The 20,379-nt window shown below is 44.2% G+C and overlaps 1 protein-coding gene across 12 annotated transcripts in view; it reads right to left on the bottom strand.

Moving 5' to 3' along the window:
• Positions 1-376: 376 nt before the first annotated feature.
• The window catches only part of LOC118401985 (adhesion G protein-coupled receptor L2-like), a 145,168-nt gene continuing 125,165 nt past the window's right edge, over positions 377-20,379 (bottom strand). For 2 of the 12 annotated variants that reach the window (XM_035799746.2, XM_035799747.2), the window contains 6 exons: positions 19,159-19,250; positions 12,486-12,654; positions 11,831-11,959; positions 10,978-11,077; positions 8,172-8,300; positions 377-2,421 (listed from right to left, as the gene is read on the bottom strand). In XM_035799746.2, the coding sequence (XP_035655639.1) occupies positions 1,538-2,421; positions 8,172-8,300; positions 10,978-11,077; positions 11,831-11,959; positions 12,486-12,654; positions 19,159-19,250 (1,503 nt within the window). In that variant the 3' untranslated portion in view covers positions 377-1,537. Of the gene's footprint in view, positions 2,422-3,040; positions 3,095-8,171; positions 8,301-8,643; positions 8,781-10,977; positions 11,078-11,814; positions 11,960-12,485; positions 12,655-19,158; positions 19,251-20,379 lie in introns of those variants that run through there. The other 10 variants (XM_035799748.2, XM_035799750.2, XM_035799751.2 and 7 more) reach the window with 9 other exon arrangements.

Genomic DNA, 20,379 nt, shown 5'->3' with positions numbered 1-20,379 from the left:
TCTGGCCTGCCTTGGCCACAGCCCCCGCTCCTCTCTGGCCTGCCTTGGCCACAGCCCCCGCTCCTCTCTCTCACTCCAACATCTGACAGAGAATTGGCATCTCACATGGTCTAATGAAGTGTATGTCACAGTTAAATGCAGAACTGAGCAGACGTACGTTGTCTACTAAGAACAGCTGGGTGGTCAGCTTCGAGCAGGACCTACGGGCTGGAAGACCTTACTAGGCAATAATATTTGAATGAACGTTATTGAGCAGGATCAATCAGATAACTCTCCTGTTGACATTTCTTTCCATGACAACAGGTCTAAACAGAAGCTTAGCTCTCATCTTGCTCCATGTCTGGACATGAAAGAAAAGTAACAGTGAGCCATTGCAAACAAGAAAAAATCTCACATTTATTTGATATCAAACAAGAGTTGAATTTTTATATCAGCTGACAATGGGCACTTACAAAATAAATGAACTTAATCTAAACCGTGCTGAAAGTCGCACTACCCAAACATTTTTATTTTTCAAATTTTCAATAATTCTGTTAATAAATTAATGTCAAAGGAAATATGCTCGTAATATGCTTGAAATATCGCATTGACACAAATGTTTTTATTTTCTTTCAAGTAAAATAAATTACACAAAGATCCAATTCACTCCAAATCTGTGCATGGCATGGTGTTAACAACAAATATTACTGCCAAAACTCTTCATTCATGAAAGCAAAAAGCACTTCACAAGCGGAGATGTGAGTATTGTTTCTTATGAGATTTTCAAAAAAGTATATATATTTTATGTTCAAACAGACTACAACGTGTCAAGTGAGAGGAAAAAAGACATTTGCACCGTTTGAGCAACCTGTTTTGAGGACAATCTCCTCAACATTGAAAGGTTGTATAATTGGTTGCCACAACATTTGTATTCTTTTCTTTTTTTTTTACACTGTAGTACAGCAAAATATATTTTATTTAGCTGTTACTCTGACAACAGTTAAATGTGCAATAGAGAAAATATAATGCCTGAGTCTGAATTAGTGGTTCTTCATTTGACATTCCTCAATGTGGAGTGAAATGACTCTAGGTTCTGGAGTGGAATGACTCAACAGATCCTCATACTGGAAACCCTTCCAGGAAGACTTCCCCAGTTCTAAACCTGGAGTTTGAAACCATATTTTTCTTCTTCTTCCATATAATACAAATGCAAGCTGGACAGGGATGGCGCCAGACAGACTCCTCTCTGACACATTGAGTAGTCTGTGCATTTCCTTCTCTGTAGTCCCACAGCAGAGCGGAGCAGTTCTTGTCCAAAGGACATTTGTATGTGACCGAGTGTATGTGTGAATAAGCCATCCGTCTCCTACCTACCAGCCACAAACATTTCACTTCTTGCTCTGACGGGTCATTAGGAGTGCAGAGGAGGGCCAGGAGGAGGACCGGTGAGGGCTGGCAATAGTCTTGACATCAACCAAAGCCCACACACACATACATATGTTCAAACCTGTGCAAAAACACCAGAGAGGTGCTTCCTCTCCTTCCTCCATCCACCTGCTCAGAGGCTGGTAATGAGCTGCATCTGTCCATCCTGGGGGCCCTGTCCCTCAGGTTCACAGTACTCAGCGCTGGGGGGCACAATGCACCCATCGCTGGTGCCCCGGTGTATGTGGTAGTAAGACAGGGGCTGGGGCCCATCGACCAGCTCAGGCATGCTCTTATGGTACAGGTCCTCCCCCTCACTCCTGGGGGAAGGGGACAGGTCGTCGGCTTCATCGGGGGGGTAGGGTGAGGCCGAGGGGGAGTCTCTCAGGTTGGGCATGCTGGTATACTGGGAGTCCCCGTCCTCCATCGCCCCCACTGTCTTTGAGCCGTGGCCCCCAGGCCCCTCCACAGCCCTCCTGGGGGCCTTGTGGGCGCTGTAGAGCAGGGAGTGAGTCCTCTGGGGTAGGAGGGGGGCCTCTAACGCCTCCTTATGGTGGGGGTGCAGCAGCAACTCCAGGGTAGGGTGACCTCCTCCAATTACCCCGACTATACTACCTCTCTGGGGGGACGAAGCCTCAGCACGGTCATTCACTATGTCATCATCCTCGCTGCCGCTTCCACCCCCACCATCCCTATCCCTGTCCCCAGTCACCCTGGTCTGGGGAGGGGCCCGGTCCCTGTCCCTCTCCCTGCTATCCCGGTGTGGGTTGTGGCCCTTAGGGGGCCCGCGGGGCCTCAGGTTATTGTGAACCAGCTCAGAGATGATCATCTTCTCGAAGGCAGCGTCGTCCAGGCTGAGGCCCCCCAGGTCCCCTGGGCCGCAGACCACACCCCCGCCCACAACATCCTCATAGTCATCGTCATGGTCACGCAGGGAGTAGCAGTTGTTAAAGTTTCCGTTGAGGGGGAGGGTGTCCATGGCACTGATGTCCTTGCTGTGGGTCAGAGAGTGCTGCCCTGCAACGAGAGGTACGACACCTGGATTAGATATCACTAAAGCACGGTTTATAAATCATTATTAAATTACAAATCAATACAATACAGTTTGATACTGCTCAGGACACTTCACTGTTAAGTGTTTTCAATAGTTGCTAACTTGATTTTTATGTTCAAATGTTCATATGTATACATAATATACAGTTCAAGGGGGTTCAAATTTGAAATAATTATCTATCATGTCTGTTTCCATTTTGCATCATCATGTCTGACATTATCATAGCCAATACTGAAGTTATCCTGAACAATATTCGACAAATGAGAAAAAAAAAAAAAAAGAAACATTACACATCCAGCAACAACACACTGATAATGTAGCTAGCCAGGTAGCAACAACATAGCAAGATCAACATATCATAGCACAGGTTATGAGAGAAAGAAATACTGTGGGGGAGGTGGAGGTAGAAAAGAGACAATGAATAAAACGTTCATTCCAGCCTTAAAAAAAATAAAAAAAGAAGGAGTAATGTGGAACACAGACGCAGGGCCACCTTGTTCACCCACTGGGGCCACACAAGCACAGCCCCCCCCCATACACACACACACACGACCACGACACAGGCACGGTGCAATGACTCACTTTGCCACCACTCACATCAAGTGTGTCTGCTCAGGCTACCTGGCCTAAGAACTGCTGATATGCAACAAAAAAAAGTAAAACATATGCTTTTTATTGCGGCATAAAAAACAAGAAAATCACTGAAATAAGACAAAAGAGGAAGGAGGCCTGGATTCAGTCGGCCCCGCTCAGATTTGGGTCCCCTTAAAAAGTTAACGATTTAACTCGAATTTACAGATTCATCTGAAAAAAATTTCAAACATTTGAGAAAGCTCTAGAGAAATAATCCTGAGAACCACTGAATCCAGGACTTGGCAGGTGGAGGGGTTTCAGCAGCAAGCAATCACAGCCTCTTTACAGTCTAAAATGGCAAGTACACTATCATATCATTACTATCTCTCTCTCTCTGCTTAGAATGTGATTGAGGGATGATTTGATTTAACAGGTTTCTATCTATCTACTTCTCCCAGATGGGAAGGAAATACTTTGTACACAATAGATCACATTGATAACCTCTTGCGAAACTCAAAGATTGGCTAGAAGAATGTCGGCAGAAGATGAAGAAGACTTGGAATAGGAGGATCAGTCTAAATGAGTAAGGGAAGAGGATGAAAAAAAGAGCCGTATTTTGGCAGTTAGTGACTGCCTCGCTTCAAGCTCCGCGAAAGGGGGGAGATTGAAGTTTTAGATTTCAGTTAAATGAGTCTGAATAGACCTGACTGTGAGATGGAGGAATAAAATTGGAGCTGGGCTGTGACACACACTGCCGTGGAGATAAGGACCGTCTCTTTCTCTCTTTAGTAGGGAGAAAAGAGTGTAAAAACAGACATCAAAGATTTTTTTTTAAAGAGTGAAAGGAGGGAACAGGGAGGGAGGGGTGGGGGAGGAGTGTGAGGGCAAAGAAAGGGGGCTAGGGGAAGAAAAGACAGAAATGGTGTGAAAACAGCCCCACTGCAGGATTTGCATTTGTTTAAGCACGGAGAGTCATTTTGACGCAGACAGATATTCTACAGGGAGAGGGGTAAGTGATGTGAACAGAATTTAACTGGACACTGCCAGAGCCAGACATCTGCATTCTGGGAAAGATTCCAACGGAGATTCGCCCAAGACGTTCTCTTTACCGTTACTGCAGCAAATTAACATCTGCACTGTATTACCTTTGTATTAATACACTTCATAGAAGCCATGTTGATCCTTCAGGATGGGGAGGATCATCTATAACGACTACAGCAGAACACATTAGGAATAAGCTAACATTTTCAACTTGAGCCTCTTCAATACTTTACACTTTTTTATTGATTTTCTATTTCACCTTTATTTAACCAGGTAGGCCACTTGAGAACAAATTCTCATTTACAACTGCGACCTGACCAAGATAAAGCAAAGCAGTGCGACACCTACAACAACACAGAGTTACACATGGAATAAACAAACGTACAGTCAATAACACAATATAAAAATCTGTATACAGTGTGTGCAAATGAAGTAAGGAGGTAAGGCAATAAATAGGCCATAGTGGCGAAGTAATTACAATGTAGCAATTAACACTGGCGTGATAGATGTGCAGATGAGGATGTGCAAGTAGAAATGCTGGTAGAAATCCTGGTGTGCAAAAGAGCAGAAAAACCTTCACCCAAATCCAGACAGCTGATGTTCTGATAGAGCTGCAAAATCTGGACCTCTACTAATCAGCTTGTCTAGACAATCTGGACCCTCTCTTCCTAAAATTATCTGCCGCCATTGTTGCAGCCCCTATTAATAGGCTGTTCAACCTCTCATATCGTCTGAGATTCCTAAAGATTGGAAACCTGCTGCGGTCATCCCCCTCTTAAAAGGGGGAGACACTCTAGAACCAAACTGTTACAGACCTGTATCCATCCTGCCCTGACTTTCTAATGTCTTCGAAAGCAAAGTGAACAAACAGATCACTGTCCATTTCGAATCCCACCGTACCTTCTTCGCTATGCATTCCGGTTTCTGAGCAGGTCACAGGTGCACCTCAGCCACGCTCAAGGTCCTAAACAATATCATAACAGCCATCGATAAAAGACAGTACTGTGCAGCCGTCTTCATCGACCTGGCCAAGGCTTTCGACTCGGTCAATCACCACATTCTTATCGGCAGACTCAACAGCCTTGGTTTCCCTAATGACAGCCTCGCCTGGTTCACTAACTACTTCTCAGATAGAGTTCAGTCTGTCAAATTGGAGGGCCTGTTGTCCGGACCTCTGGCAGTCTCTATGGGGGTGCCACAGGGTTCAATTCTCGGGCCGACTCTTTTCTCTGTATATATCAATGATGTCACTCTAGCTGCTGGTGATTCTCTGATCCACCTATATGCAGACAACACCATTCTGTATACATCTGGCCCGTCTTTGGACACTGTGTTAACTAACCTCCAAACTAGCTTCAATTCCATACAACACTCCTTCCGTGGCCTCCAACTGCTCTTAAATGCTAGTAAAACGAAATGCATGATCTTCAACCGATTGCCGCGCGCCTAGCATCACTACTCTGGATGGTTCTGACTTAGAATATGTGGACAACTATAAAAACCTAGGTGTCTGGCTAGACTGTAAACTCTCCTTCCAGACTCATATTAAGCATCTCCAATCCAAAATTAAATCTAGAATCGGCTTCCTATTTCGCAACAAAGCCTCCTTCACTCATGCTGCCAAACATACCCTTTTAAAACTGAATATCCGTCCGATCCTTGACTTTGGCGATGTAATTGACAAAATAGCCTCCAACACTCTACTCAGCAAATTGGATGCAGTCTATCACAGTGCCATCCGTTTTGTCACCAAAGCCCCATATACTACCCACCACTGCGACCTGTATGCTCTCGTTGGCTGGGCCTCGCTACATATTCGTCGCCAAATCCACTGGTTCCAGGTCATCTAGAAGTCTTTGCTAGGTAAAGCGCCGCCTCATCTCAGCTCACTGGACACCATAGCAACACCCACCCGTAGCACGAGCTCCAGCAGGTATATTTCACTGGTATTCCCCAAAGCCAACACCTACTTTGGCCGCCTTTCCTTCCAGTTCCCTGCTGCCAATGACTGGAATGAATTGCAAAAATCACTGAAGTTGTAGACTTACATCTCCCTCTCTAACTTTAAGCGTCAGCTGTCAGAGCAGCTTACCGATCGCTGGGTGATTCACCATTATATACCTAGGCCTGGGAATTGCCAGGGACTTCACGATACGATATTATCACGATACTTAGGTGCCGATATGATATGTATTGCGATTCTCACGATTCTATATGTATTGCAATTTCAGACTGCGATTTCATTGCGAATCGATATTCCAAACATATTCCTCCCCATATGTCTGCTGCAGAGGGACCAGAGAGACATGAGAAAACACGTCCTGATCAGTTCTGCTGCAGGTACAGCCAAGTAGCACAAAAATAATACTGCAATATTGTCAAAATGATACAATGCAACATATCGTCAAAAATAATTTCCTGATCTGTAACTGTATACATCGCCCCCATCACCACATATAACACTACTTGACATCTGTCTGTTAGGAAGTTACACCCAAACCAGTCAACATCTATTGAGGTCCATTCCTAAGTGTTTCATGTCTTTCAACTGTTAGTCATTAATAAATGTTTGAGTGCTTTCATTTTCTTTAACTGTGAGTCATCGTGTTTGAGGATGCAGGTATGTGGACTATCTCCCTTATGATTGGCTGTGTCTTTCATGTATTTCCATGATTCAGCCAGGCCTGTAGAGAGGCCTGTAGAGAGGCCTGTAGAGAGGCCTGTACAGTGGCCTGTAGAGAGGCCTGTAGAGAGGCCTGTAGAGAGGCCTGTAGAGAGGCCTGTAGAGAGGCCTGTAGAGAGGCCTGTAGAGAGGCCTGTAGAGAGGCCTGTACAGTGGCCTGTAGAGAGGCCTGTAGAGAGGCCTGTAGAGAGGCCTGTAGAGAGGCCTGTAGAGAGGCAGGTCATGGGATGATCACACTGACGCATACAATAACCTGTTAATTAGACTCTGTCACTGTTAATTTATTACCATCGCTCAACTAGAATAAGTTATCTTATACTGTAATTACCTATGATGACTGTGAATTTTAATGTCTCAAAAGCATTGTTTGCTTTGCAGGTGGCGTGGGGCTATTTGTAGATTCTAGATACATTTGTGGTGTTTTGATTATGGTCATTGGTATATTGATTGTAATGAAATAGCAACGATATCATGAAATGTCTGATTTCTGTGACAATCTGTTCATGGTAGGTTCCGAACTCTTTCCAACCTCCAGAGAAAAAGGCAGATGATTTGCCTTAAGTGTTCTCAGTGTGAAGCGAGCGAAATTGGAGACCTGCCAAATCCGAGCGAACAACTACAGTTTCTGTATGTTCTCCTGTATCCTTCTCTTCCCTCCCTCCACACATTCATCCTGGTGCTGCTTCCTTCCCTTCCATCCTCTCCTCTTTCATCATCAAATGCCTCTGCATATCTGAGGGGTATAATTCTGCCTGCACTGCGTCTTGTACTCCTGTGTTTTTTTTTTATTGGGCTTCCTCCTTTAGTCTGATAGAGAGCGTATCTGGTTCAAGCTACACAGACACTGACAAAATTAAAATCAAACGGGGATCAGGGTTTGTAGTCAAGACATTATTTTTTTATAATGCCATTGAACCTGCTATAAATGTAGCGTCAACAGGTGTAGAAGGAGAATGGTAAATAATAAGATATAATATATAAACGGAATAAATGCATCTGATTTCCAATAAATGACTGTTGGAGTAGTCTTGATAAGATAGCACTGACCTTTCTCAACCGCATCTGGTTGGGTGTTACAAAGCACAGCTTGTATACTAGATAACAATGAAATAAAGATCTGTGGTAATGAGAGGAGAGAGGAGAGGAAGGGCAACCCTACAATCGACAGCAAGACTTCTCAACACATGCTGTGTAGGGGCCACAACCCCACAAACAACTGCTATTACAATTAGTTTCAAACACGCACTAAAACAAAACAAACTGTGTCCACAAGGCACCCTATTCCCTATATAGTGCACTCATTTTGACTAGAGCTAAACTTATCAAGGTAACACACCACACAGGGAATATGGTTCCATTTCAGACACAGAAAAAGACAGATCAACATAGGGAGAAAGGTTAGAGGTCACCATGCACCTGGTGGGTGAAATGCCGGAGGGGAGGGGGCGTTGCACACCACTGTCTCAGCCAGCAGGTTGTTATAGGGGTTGTTAGGGTCGTGGGCTCGGAGCAGAGGGTTAGTTAGGAGGTAGTTGCCAGTCATTCCTGTAAGAAGGAAGGAAAGAGTGAGGGAGGGAGGAAAGACGAGGCAGGATAGTGAGAAAGAGAGGAGAAAGGGGGAGAGAGGGTATGTTAAGAAGTAGTTGTCAGTCAACACTGTAAGAATGGCAGGGGAGAAAGGGAAACAGAGTGAGAGAGGGAGACAGTGAGTGAGAGAGGGAGGGAGACAGTGAGTGAGAGAGGGAGGGAGACAGTGAATGAGAGAGGGAGGGAGACAGTGAATGAGAGAGGGAGGGAGACAGTGAATGAGAGAGGGAGGGAGACAGTGAGTGAGAAAGGGAGGGAGACAGTGAGTGAGAGAGGGAGGGAGGGAGACAGTGAATGAGAGAGGGAGGGAGACAGACAGTGAATGAGAGAGGGAGGGAGACAGTGAGTGAGAGAGGGAGGGAGACAGTGAGTGAGAGAGGGAGACAGTGAGTGAGAGCGGGAGAGAGGATGTGAGTGAGGGAGGAGAAACACTAGTATCTGATTATATTTGATTATATTTAAAGGACAAGGCAGGAGAGTAAATAAGGGAAGAGGAGATGAAGAGAGAGAGGCCAGAGTAAAAAGTACCATCAGTATAGGGTTTGCAGCAGTGTGCTTCTTCAGTAAATGCAACAGGCTGGGTAGTTGATGTTTAAATCATGTCTACACATTGTATTCTCCAGATTTAATTTCACAGAACAGCAAGCAATATTGTCCGCAACAAGTGAGTCGCTATAAACAAAGCCACATTCTGTACCACCAGAAAGTACCAAGCAAACATGTACTAAAAACATTGTCAAGTACTTTCTCTGTTAAACAAATACTTGACTAATAAATAAATACTACTGTAGGGACTACATTTTAAAGTGGGAGTCAAAATATTCCGCATGATTTCAGTAATGATAAGAGGCCATCTGCACTCTTTGAAGATCTTTACAATTGAATAGTGTCTGTTCCAGGTGCCTAGGAATCAAAAGAAGTATACTGGAATAGATTGTTTTCTGGGCACCATGATGTTTTTATAAACATATTTATTTTGCATTCAAGCCTCAGTTTTGGATTATTCCTTCTTTTTTAAACTTCTTTTTATTTTTTACAGTGTGCAGGTCTCCATCTCTTCCGGTATGATTACAGTAGTCATGTAAAACATGTCATTGTAAAACAGCCACTTTACAGTCTAGAGTCAGTGGACTGTATAGACTATACAATCAAACTGATAATGTGGGGACTACACACCGACATCACTGTGCTCCCACATAATGGAAGTGTACATAATGTATCTATCTATAAGTGTAATGTATAATAGCAATGTCCAGTCATTGAAAACAATATCTCATTTCTTATCAGTGGTGATTAAGGGAGCTTAATGCTGGCACTGATAAGGGGGACAGAAGTTAAAATCTATTTTACAGTGCAAGTCTGAGCTGTATCATGTTAAGCCTCTCTGTGACCTCGCCCTCACTCTCTTCCTCTGTCCTCTGTCTCTCTTTCCCCTCTCTCTCTACCTCTCCTCTTTCTTATTCTCTCTGTCAGTCTCTCCATCTCCCCCCTCTGTCTGTTTGTCTTTCTTTCCCAAGTCTATGTCTGTCTCGCTCTCTCTCGCGTGCTCTCTTTCTCTCTCTCTCTCTCCTGCTCTCTCTCGCGCGCTCTCTCTCTCTCTCGCGCTCTCTCTCTCTCTCTTGGTCTCTCTCTTTGTCTCTCTCTTTGTCTCTTTCTCTCACGCGCTCTCTCTCTCTCGCTCTCTCTCTCGCGCTCTCTCTCTCTCGCGCTCTCTCTCTCTCGCTCTCTCTCTCTCGCGCTCTCTCTCTCTCGCGCTCTCCCTCTCTCGCGCTCTCCCTCTCTCGCGCTCTCCCTCTCTCGCGCTCTCTCTCTCGCGCTCTCTCTCTCTCACGCTCTCTCTCTCTCACGCTCTCTCTCTCGCACGCTCTCTCTCTCGCGCTCTCTCTCTCACGCTCTCTCTCTCTCGCGCTCTCTCTCTCGCGCTCTCTCTCGCGCGCGCTCTCCCTCTCTCGCGCTCTCCCTCTCTCGCGCTCTCCCTCTCGCGCGCTCTCTCTCTCGCGCGCTCTCTCTCTCTCTCGCGCGCGCTCTCTCTCGCGCTCTCTCTCTCTCGCTCTCTCTCTCTTTCGCGCTCTCTCTCTCTTTCGCGCTCTCTCTCTTTCGCGCTCTCTCTCTCTGTCTCATGGCTGAAAATCATCAGGAGACCAGGCCAGGGTGAGGATGAGTCAGTGCACAGCCAGCAGAGCCCCTGTAGCCAGTCAGTCAGGGTCGCCCAGAGTTGAACACACAACACCAGCTTCTCATCACTGCCACTTGAAGCCAGACTAAGTAGCTATGTAACACTTCTCTCATCCAACAAGTAGCAGCTGTGCAGATCGGCCACCAAAAGACACATTGACGTGAACTTTGAGTCGTCATAAAACATTTGTTTAGCGTGTATTTGTTTACTTGCTGCTGAATAACCAGTATTTTATTTGTTGTTAATGTTTTTTGTAATGAGGACAGTCACTAGCAATATTGAGTAAACATTTATAATTTTACCACAAAGCTGCCTCCTTGAATGAAGAGCATCATCATTGACTTGTTAAATAAAAGGTTAAATACATCAAAGTAAAATCTGCATCTGCCATATTTATTCAAGGGCCCATAACAGAGAGAACATAACATGTGTAGATAGAGACAGAGGGGCCAGTCTTACCCTGGTGGTTCAGGGTGGAGGTGCTGTTGATGTCTCCGGAGATGAAGGAGGATTCTGACTGCTTCCTCACTGTGTCGTTCCACATCCTCCTGATACGACTCTGTAGGAGGTAAACATCAACACACATATTAGAATAACCTTAAACACTGATGTCACTTCCCTTTACATGCTATCATGCAACAGAAAAAGACCACAAGAAAAATGCTCTGTGAAGGCAGCAAGCAAACACAATGGATTACAAGAACAACATCCAAAACAAAATGGAAGCATGCGAAATGACACCCTATTCCCTATATGGTGCACTACTTTTGACCAGGGCCCATAGGACTCTTGTCAAAAGTAGTACACAAAATAGGGAATAGGGTGCCATTTCGGACGCAACTTCAATCTTCAACGCTGGTATCCTTCCCTGTTCCCTCTGTATGCTAGCATGCAGCAGGAGAACAAGGCATGGGCTCTCCCTTTCACCCTCAGTGGAAAGAGAGAAGGCAACTTCACACAAGAGGATCAGAACGACCACCTTTAACTCAATACAGACTCTTCCCTCTATGTGTTAGCATGCAACAGGAGAGAAAGACCACAACTGGCCTTTCCCTTCCTATGCCGCAAAACAATCTCTCTCTGGGCAAATACACTTACTGAAGTGTACTAGAGTTCTGCTCTCAATAAAAAAAGAAAGGGTTGAGAGGAGGTATATTCAAGTGTTCATGCTGGTCCTTGGCGTGCTAGCATGCAACAGGAGAAAGACTAGAAGAAGAAACCTCGTTTCCCTCTCCATAGAAAGAAAGGATAGAAAAAAGGGTGTATATAATCCAACTTCCCGCTGCTGTACCGTACCTAGTATGTACTGTACCTGTGTGGCGGAGGAGTAGCGTGCGGTGGATCGAGACGTGGCCGTCTTGGCCGAGCTGTGGGACCCTTCAGAAGGCAGACCTCCGCAGCACTGGGACTGGCGGAAGCATTTGCTGTACTCTTTACGGACCTGCAGCGGGCACAGGATCAGGGCAGAGCGACAGAGACAGTGAGCTCAGAGACACCACAACAGTGACAGTAGACTCCAGAGAGCGATAGAGAGAGGAAAGCTTTCCAACAAAGCCACAAAATCCATATCTTTATCAAATGCCACCAAGCCGACAGCAGCAGTTCAAATGGCGTGTCTCTGGAGATAGGCCTATCACGTCCGCCATGATGACACATTCAAATCTCATACAGAGGGGGGTTTCCAGGGGGGCAAATATGACATAGAAGCGGTGCTAATATCAGAGATAGTCTTAAATGTCAAGAAACAGCAGACATTGAAATGAGAAGCATATATTTTGCCTTGGACTTAAGTACACATAGATACATACAGTCATCTTATTTCTTTGGGAAACTGGTCATTAGAAAGGTTATTTCCCACTTCTGGTGAGGAAAGCTTGTCTTATATTCAAACATTGACATACAAAATGCAGTGCTTGTTAGAGCCTGCTTCATTATCTTTATATAGGCCATTGGCATTAAATCCTTACCTTTTTCTGGAGGAGGCAGTGAAAGATAAAGATGAACATCCCTTGCAGAGTGTTGAAGATGGTGAAGAGGTACGCCATGACAACGGAGGACTCGTTGAGGAAGAACAGACCAAAGGACCAGGTCAGGCCCAGGAGAAAGAGCAGGGCGAAAGCTCCGAGCACCCAGGATCTGAAACACACAAACAATATTGATCACAAACATTAATAATAACTGAAGCGGCTGCCTTGATTTCATCTTTCATTCATTTGAAGTTGCTCTCTGTTCGGTTCCTAAGATTTGTTCTGTGGGGAGAGAAGGGGGCCGTGTTAGTATTCCTCCTTCTGGACATGTCTATACACTGAACAAAAATATAAACGCAATATGCAACAATTTCAAACATTTTACTGACATAAGGAAATCAGTCAATCTATTGATTTCACATGACTGGGAAGACAGATATGCAGTCATGTGAAATCAATAGATTAGGACCTAATTGATTTATTATTTTTAATTTATTTTTATTTTACCCCTTTTTCTCCCCAATTTCGTGGTATCCAATTGTTGTAATAGCTACTATGGTCACAGATAACTTTTTTTAAAGTAGGGACGTGGATCAGAAAACCGACCACTATTTGCTTCATGCAGCGCGACACATCTCCTTCGCATAGAGTTCTTCAGGTTGTTGATTTTGGCCTGTGGAATGTTGTCCCACTCCTCTTCAATGGCTGTGGGAAGTTTCTGGATATTGGTGGGACCTGGAACACGTCGATCCAGAGCATCCCAAACATGCTCAATATGTGACATGTCTGCTGAGTATGCAGGCCATAGAAGAACGGGGACATTTTCAGCTTCCAGGAAAGGTGTACATATCCTTGTGACATGGGGACGTGAATTATCATGCTGAAACATGAGGTGATGGTGGCGGATGATCGGCAAGACAATGGGCGTCAGGATCTTGTCACGGTATCTCTGTGCATTCAAATTGCCATCGATAAAATGCAATTGTGTTTGTTGTCTGTAGCTTATACCTGCCCATACCATAACTCCACCATGGGGCACTCTGTTCACAACATTGACATCAGCAAACCGCTCGCCCACACGTCGCTATACACGTGGTCTGCGGTTGTGAGGCCGGTTGGATGCACTGCCGAATTCTCTAAAATTATGTTGGAGGCGGCTTCTGGTAGAGAAATTAAGATTAAATTGGTGGATATTCCAGCAGTCAGCATGCCAATTGCACACACCCTCAAAACTTGAGACATCTGTAGAATTGTGTTGTGTGGCAAAGCGTCACATTTTCGAGTTGGCTTTTATTGCCCCCAGCACAAGGTGCACCTGTGTAATGATCATGCTGTTTAATCAGCTTATTAATATGCAACACCTGTCAGGTGGATGGATTATCTTGGCAAAGAAATGTTCAATAACAGGGATGTAAAAAATGCACAACATTTGAGAGAAATAAGCTTTTTGTGCGTATGGAACAATTCGGGGATCTTTTATTTCAGCTCATGAAACCAACACTTTACATGTTGCATTTATATTTTTGTTCAGTGTACATAGAGTACAACCCATAAATGCTGATACGTAGATTTGGAATGAACTGAGGTCCTCTGACACAGTCAAACTATGTTTCCCTGTTTCTTCTCAGGGTTGGTTGGCTAAACAGAAACCGCCAACACAGCATGTTTCTCACATGAGGTTCCAGGAAAGCCCAAAGAGAATCAGATAACCAACGGTAAGTTCCAATGGCGACGGCTGGCAACGGGAGCCATCGATACGCAGCAGAAAAGGGCTGAGCCTCCACGGAAGAGAGAAAAAGAGAGAAAAGGAGACTAGTGAAAACCAGACACCACGTCTTTTGACTTTCAGAGAGACAAAAGACAATACAAACCCGAAATAGCGAGAGATGCTACAGATTAGTTGCGCTTTTGTGTCCGTGTGTACATTGTTCATTATTTGATGGTATTTTGGCCGTGGGTATTCTGGCTCTTTATTTGATGGTATTTTGGCCGTGGGTATTCTGGCTCTTTATTTGATGGTATTCTGGCCGTGGGTATTCTGGCTCATTATTTGATGGTATTTTGGCCGTGGGTATTCTGGCTCTTTATTTGATGGTATTCTGGCCGTGGGTATTCTGGCTCTTTATTTGATGGTATTTTGGCCGTGGGTATTCTGGCTCTTTATTTGATGGTATTTTGGCCGTGGGTATTCTGGCTCTTTATTTGATGGTATTTTGGCCGTGGGTATTCTGGCTCTTTATTTGATGGTATTTTGGCCGTGGGTATTCTGGCTCTTTATTTGATGGTATTCTGGCCGTGGGTATTCTGGCTCTTTATTTGATGGTATTCTGGCCGTGGGTATTCTGGCTCTTTATTTGATGGTATTTTGGCCGTGGGTATTCTGGCTCTTTATTTGATGGTATTTTGGCCGTGGGTATTCTGGCTCTTTATTTGATGGTATTTTGGCCGTGGGTATTCTGGCTCTTTATTTGATGGTATTTTGGCCGTGGGTATTCTGGCTCATTATTTGATGGTATTTTGGCCGTGGGTATTCTGGCTCTTTATTTGATGGTATTTTGGCCGTGGGTATTCTGGCTCATTATTTGATGGTATTTTGGCCGTGGGTATTCTGGCTCATTATTTGGTGGTATTTTGGCCGTGGGTATTCTGGCTCTTTATTTGATGGTATTTTGGCCGTGGGTATTCTGGCTCATTATTTGATGGTATTTTGGCCGTGGGTATTCTGGCTCATTATTTGATGGTATTCTGGCCGTGGGTATTCTGGCTCATTATTTGATGGTATTCTGGCCGTGGGTATTCTGGCTCTTTATTTGATGGTATTTTGGCCGTGGGTATTCTGGCTCTTTATTTGATGGTATTTTGGCCGTGGGTATTCTGGCTCTTTATTTGATGGTATTTTGGCCGTGGGTATTCTGGCTCATTATTTAATGGTATTTTGGCCGTGGGTATTCTGGCTCTTTATTTGATGGTATTTTGGCCGTGGGTATTCTGGCTCATTATTTGATGGTATTTTGGCCATGGGTATTCTGGCTCATTATTTGATGGTATTTTGGCCATGGGTATTCTGGCTCTTTATTTGATGGTATTCTGGCCGTGGGTATTCTGGCTCTTTATTTGATGGTATTTTGGCCGTGGGTATTCTGGCTCTTTATTTGATGGTATTTTGGCCGTGGGTATTCTGGCTCTTTATTTGATGGTATTTTGGCCGTGGGTATTCTGGCTCTTTATTTGATGGTATTTTGGCCGTGGGTATTCTGGCTCTTTATTTGATGGTATTCTGGCCGTGGGTATTCTGGCTCATTATTTGATGGTATTTTGGCCGTGGGTATTCTGGCTCTTTATTTGATGGTATTCTGGCCGTGGGTATTCTGGCTCTTTATTTGATGGTATTTTGGCCGTGGGTATTCTGGCTCTTTATTTGATGGTATTTTGGCCGTGGGTATTCTGGCTCTTTATTTGATGGTATTTTGGCCGTGGGTATTCTGGCTCTTTATTTGATGGTATTTTGGCCGTGGGTATTCTGGCTCTTTATTTGATGGTATTCTGGCCGTGGGTATTCTGGCTCTTTATTTGATGGTATTCTGGCCGTGGGTATTCTGGCTCTTTATTTGATGGTATTTTGGCCGTGGGTATTCTGGCTCTTTATTTGATGGTATTTTGGCCGTGGGTATTCTGGCTCTTTATTTGATGGTATTTTGGCCGTGGGTATTCTGGCTCTTTATTTGATGGTATTTTGGCCGTGGGTATTCTGGCTCATTATTTGATGGTATTTTGGCCGTGGGTATTCTGGCTCTTTATTTGATGGTATTTTGGCCGTGGGTATTCTGGCTCATTATTTGATGGTATTTTGGCCGTGGGTATTCTGGCTCATTATTTGATGGTATTTTGGCCGTGGGTATTCTGGCTCTTTATTTGATGGTATTTTGGCCGTGGGTATTCTGGCTCATTATTTGATGGTATTTTGGCCGTGGGTATTCTGGCTCATTATTTGATGGTATTCTGGCCGTGGGTATTCTGGCTCATTATTTGATGGTATTCTGGCCGTGGGTATTCTGGCTCTTTATTTGATGGTATTTTGGCCGTGGGTATTCTGGCTCTTTATTTGATGGTATTTTGGCCGTGGGTATTCTGGCTCTTTATTTGATGGTATTTTGGCCGTGGGTATTCTGGCTCATTATTTAATGGTATTTTGGCCGTGGGTATTCTGGCTCTTTATTTGATGGTATTTTGGCCGTGGGTATTCTGGCTCATTATTTGATGGTATTTTGGCCATGGGTATTCTGGCTCATTATTTGATGGTATTTTGGCCATGGGTATTCTGGCTCTTTATTTGATGGTATTCTGGCCGTGGGTATTCTGGCTCTTTATTTGATGGTATTTTGGCCGTGGGTATTCTGGCTCTTTATTTGATGGTATTTTGGCCGTGGGTATTCTGGCTCTTTATTTGATGGTATTTTGGCCGTGGGTATTCTGGCTCTTTATTTGATGGTATTTTGGCCGTGGGTATTCTGGCTCTTTATTTGATGGTATTTTGGCCGTGGGTATTCTGGCTCATTATTTGATGGTATTTTGGCCGTGGGTATTCTGGCTCTTTATTTGATGGTATTTTGGCCGTGGGTATTCTGGCTCATTATTTGATGGTATTTTGGCCGTGGGTATTCTGGCTCTTTATTTGATGGTATTTTGGCCGTGGGTATTCTGGCTCTTTATTTGATGGTATTTTGGCCGTGGGTATTCTGGTTCTTTATTTGATGGTATTTTGGCCGTGGGTATTCTGGCTCTTTATTTGATGGTATTTTGGCCGTGGGTATTCTGGCTCATTATTTGATGGTATTTTGGCCGTGGGTATTCTGGCTCTTTATTTGATGGTATTTTGGCCGTGGGTATTCTGGCTCATTATTTGATGGTATTTTGGCCGTGGGTATTCTGGCTCATTATTTGATGGTATTTTGGCCGTGGGTATTCTGGCTCTTTATTTGATGGTATTTTGGCCGTGGGTATTCTGGCTCATTATTTGATGGTATTTTGGCCGTGGGTATTCTGGCTCTTTATTTGTTGGTATTTTGGCCGTGGGTATTCTGGCTCATTATTTGATGGTATTTTGGCCGTGGGTATTCTGGCTCTTTATTTGATGGTATTTTGGCCGTGGGTATTCTGGCTCATTATTTGATGGTATTCTGGCCGTGGGTATTCTGGCTCATTATTTGATGGTATTCTGGCCGTGGGTATTCTGGCTCTTTATTTGATGGTATTTTGGCCGTGGGTATTCTGGCTCTTTATTTGATGGTATTTTGGCCGTGGGTATTCTGGCTCTTTATTTGATGGTATTTTGGCCGTGGGTATTCTGGCTCATTATTTGATGGTATTCTGGCCGTGGGTATTCTGGCTCTTTATTTGATGGTATTTTGGCCGTGGGTATTCTGGCTCTTTATTTGATGGTATTTTGGCCATGGGTATTCTGGCTCATTATTTGATGGTATTTTGGCCGTGGGTATTCTGGCTCATTATTTGATGGTATTCTGGCCGTGGGTATTCTGGCTCTTTATTTGATGGTATTTTGGCCGTGGGTATTCTGGCTCTTTATTTGATGGTATTCTGGCCGTGGGTATTCTGGCTCTTTATTTGATGGTATTTTGGCCGTGGGTATTCTGGCTCTTTATTTGATGGTATTTTGGCCGTGGGTATTCTGGCTCTTTATTTGATGGTATTTTGGCCGTGGGTATTCTGGCTCTTTATTTGATGGTATTTTGGCCGTGGGTATTCTGGCTCTTTATTTGATGGTATTTTGGCCGTGGGTATTCTGGCTCTTTATTTGATGGTATTTTGGCCGTGGGTATTCTGGCTCTTTATTTGATGGTATTTTGGCCGTGGGTATTCTGGCTCTTTATTTGATGGTATTTTGGCCGTGGGTATTCTGGCTCTTTATGCTTTTCAAACCTCAATTGACTTATTATTTCAAAGTCTTGTGGAAAGTTACAAATCTAACTTTGCAGGAGTAAATAATTGGTCGATTAGAGGTGGACTCCAATTAATGACAGTTGAATGAGTTTTGCATCCTTTGAATGATTTGTTTGAATGAGCCTGCTATCTTTGAAAGCAGACCCTCTTTTAAACTACATTCTTAACCAGGACAGCTTGATAGAGGTCAATTCAACGATGTCTCTGCTTTTAAAAGCTTTGACTCTTCTTTTATCCAATTCCCTGGAATGACAGGCTGTTTGAATAAAGATGTGGGTACGACTCCAGTTCCTCCACCCCACACATGCATCTAAGAGCCACATGTTTAAGCCAGTGTTTCAGGGGAACCTGTAAACGACCACAGGAGCAACTGATACAAGAGTTCATGGATGCAGTTATGAAGAAATGAAAGAGGCAATGTAACCCCCCGCATAGTGCAAACACTGCCCTCATAAACACTAAGCCCCCCAAAAAATAACACCTGAGGATAGAAATCAAATCTGAAAGGAAAATATTTGTCCACTCCAGTTATGGGTTATTGAGATGTAATTCTAAGGTCAAATACACCAAATAAACCATTCAATATCACACAAGCAAGACCGTGGCTGGGAACAGCACGCAGCACATTGGTTTCTCACTTCAAACTGAGCTGACACAAAACCAGTAGTATCAGCCTTCACATCATCTCCAGAGTGACCTCAGAACCCCCTCTCACCTGATACCGCCCAGCCGGGTCGAGTCGGGTTTCATAGAAGTGGAGTGCTTCACCATCTTGTACATGGTCACCACCAGGAAGATGAGATTGAGCTGTCAAAACAGAGGCACAGCGAGGTTAACACACCACACTGGAGCACGGCATTCATTTCCTGGTATGAGCAGCAATCCACGCCGCCAACATTTCATGGTAACTTAGACCCAAACCAGGATGGTTCGTACACAAATAGGCAAAAACATTTAACGAGCAGCATGTCGCCTACATGTTTAGTGACTCACTGAGATCATATAATCATAACAGATCAACAGTATTGTGTTATACCAGGAGGGATATGAAACGTTACATCTTTAAAACAGACTCCCAAATGTGAGAATAGAGAGGATGTAGCGTAGCTTTGGTCTCCAGCTCCACTAACACTGGCTCTGATAAAGTGCCTCGAATGCCCCTTCCCACTCCTATGGCTGACGTAACGCAAAACACCTCAGGCCTTGGCCAAGCAGTCTGGTGCCAAACACGTGTTATTACTCATCACAGCATGGGAATGTTCATCTAATACAGCAAAAACAGAACAGAGACCGAGAGAGAGACCAGAACGCCATATTTTAGAAACAAAGGACCGGAGCCAGGAACAACAGCTCCATATTCTACGCTATACATTCAGAGAGGTTTCCATGACTTCATGATGTTTGTCTGTAAGCACAGGGAGGTCCACCGCCACCAGGGGAAGGAGGGATATGGGACATTAAAACCTCACTGAAAGCAATTGTTCAGTAAATATTATATATTTTTATACTTCTATATATTTAGCATTTTCAGTTATTACAACATTCTCTATGAAAGAAAATAAATGACAATAACTGCCTGGCTTGGAAGGAATACAAAGACATTCTGATCTAGCAGAGATACTGTCCCAAGATGATCAAATGCAATATACTTGAGGGCTGAATTTTATGAAAGCTGTTCAGTATATAATCTCACTCCAAAACATGAATACACCAGGCCAATATAGAGCCGTAGCTATATACATCCTTTTCAAATAGAAACCAATAACGTGGGGTGGAAGAGGGAGAGGGCAGAGTTAGAGAGAGGGATAGAGGGAGAGAGCGAGGGAGAGAGAGAGAGGGAGAGAGAGAGAGCGGGATGGAAGGAGAGACAGAGAGAGGGATAGAGGGTGAGAGGGATAGAGGAGAGAGAGGCATAGAGAGGGATAGAGAGAGAGAG

The sequence above is a fragment of the Oncorhynchus keta genome, chromosome 23 (genome assembly GCF_023373465.1).
Source record: "Oncorhynchus keta strain PuntledgeMale-10-30-2019 chromosome 23, Oket_V2, whole genome shotgun sequence".
Classification (NCBI taxonomy): Eukaryota; Metazoa; Chordata; class Actinopteri; order Salmoniformes; family Salmonidae; genus Oncorhynchus; species Oncorhynchus keta.
The sequence above is the reverse complement of the archived record's forward strand: the minus strand, read 5'-3'. Positions and strand labels throughout refer to the sequence as shown.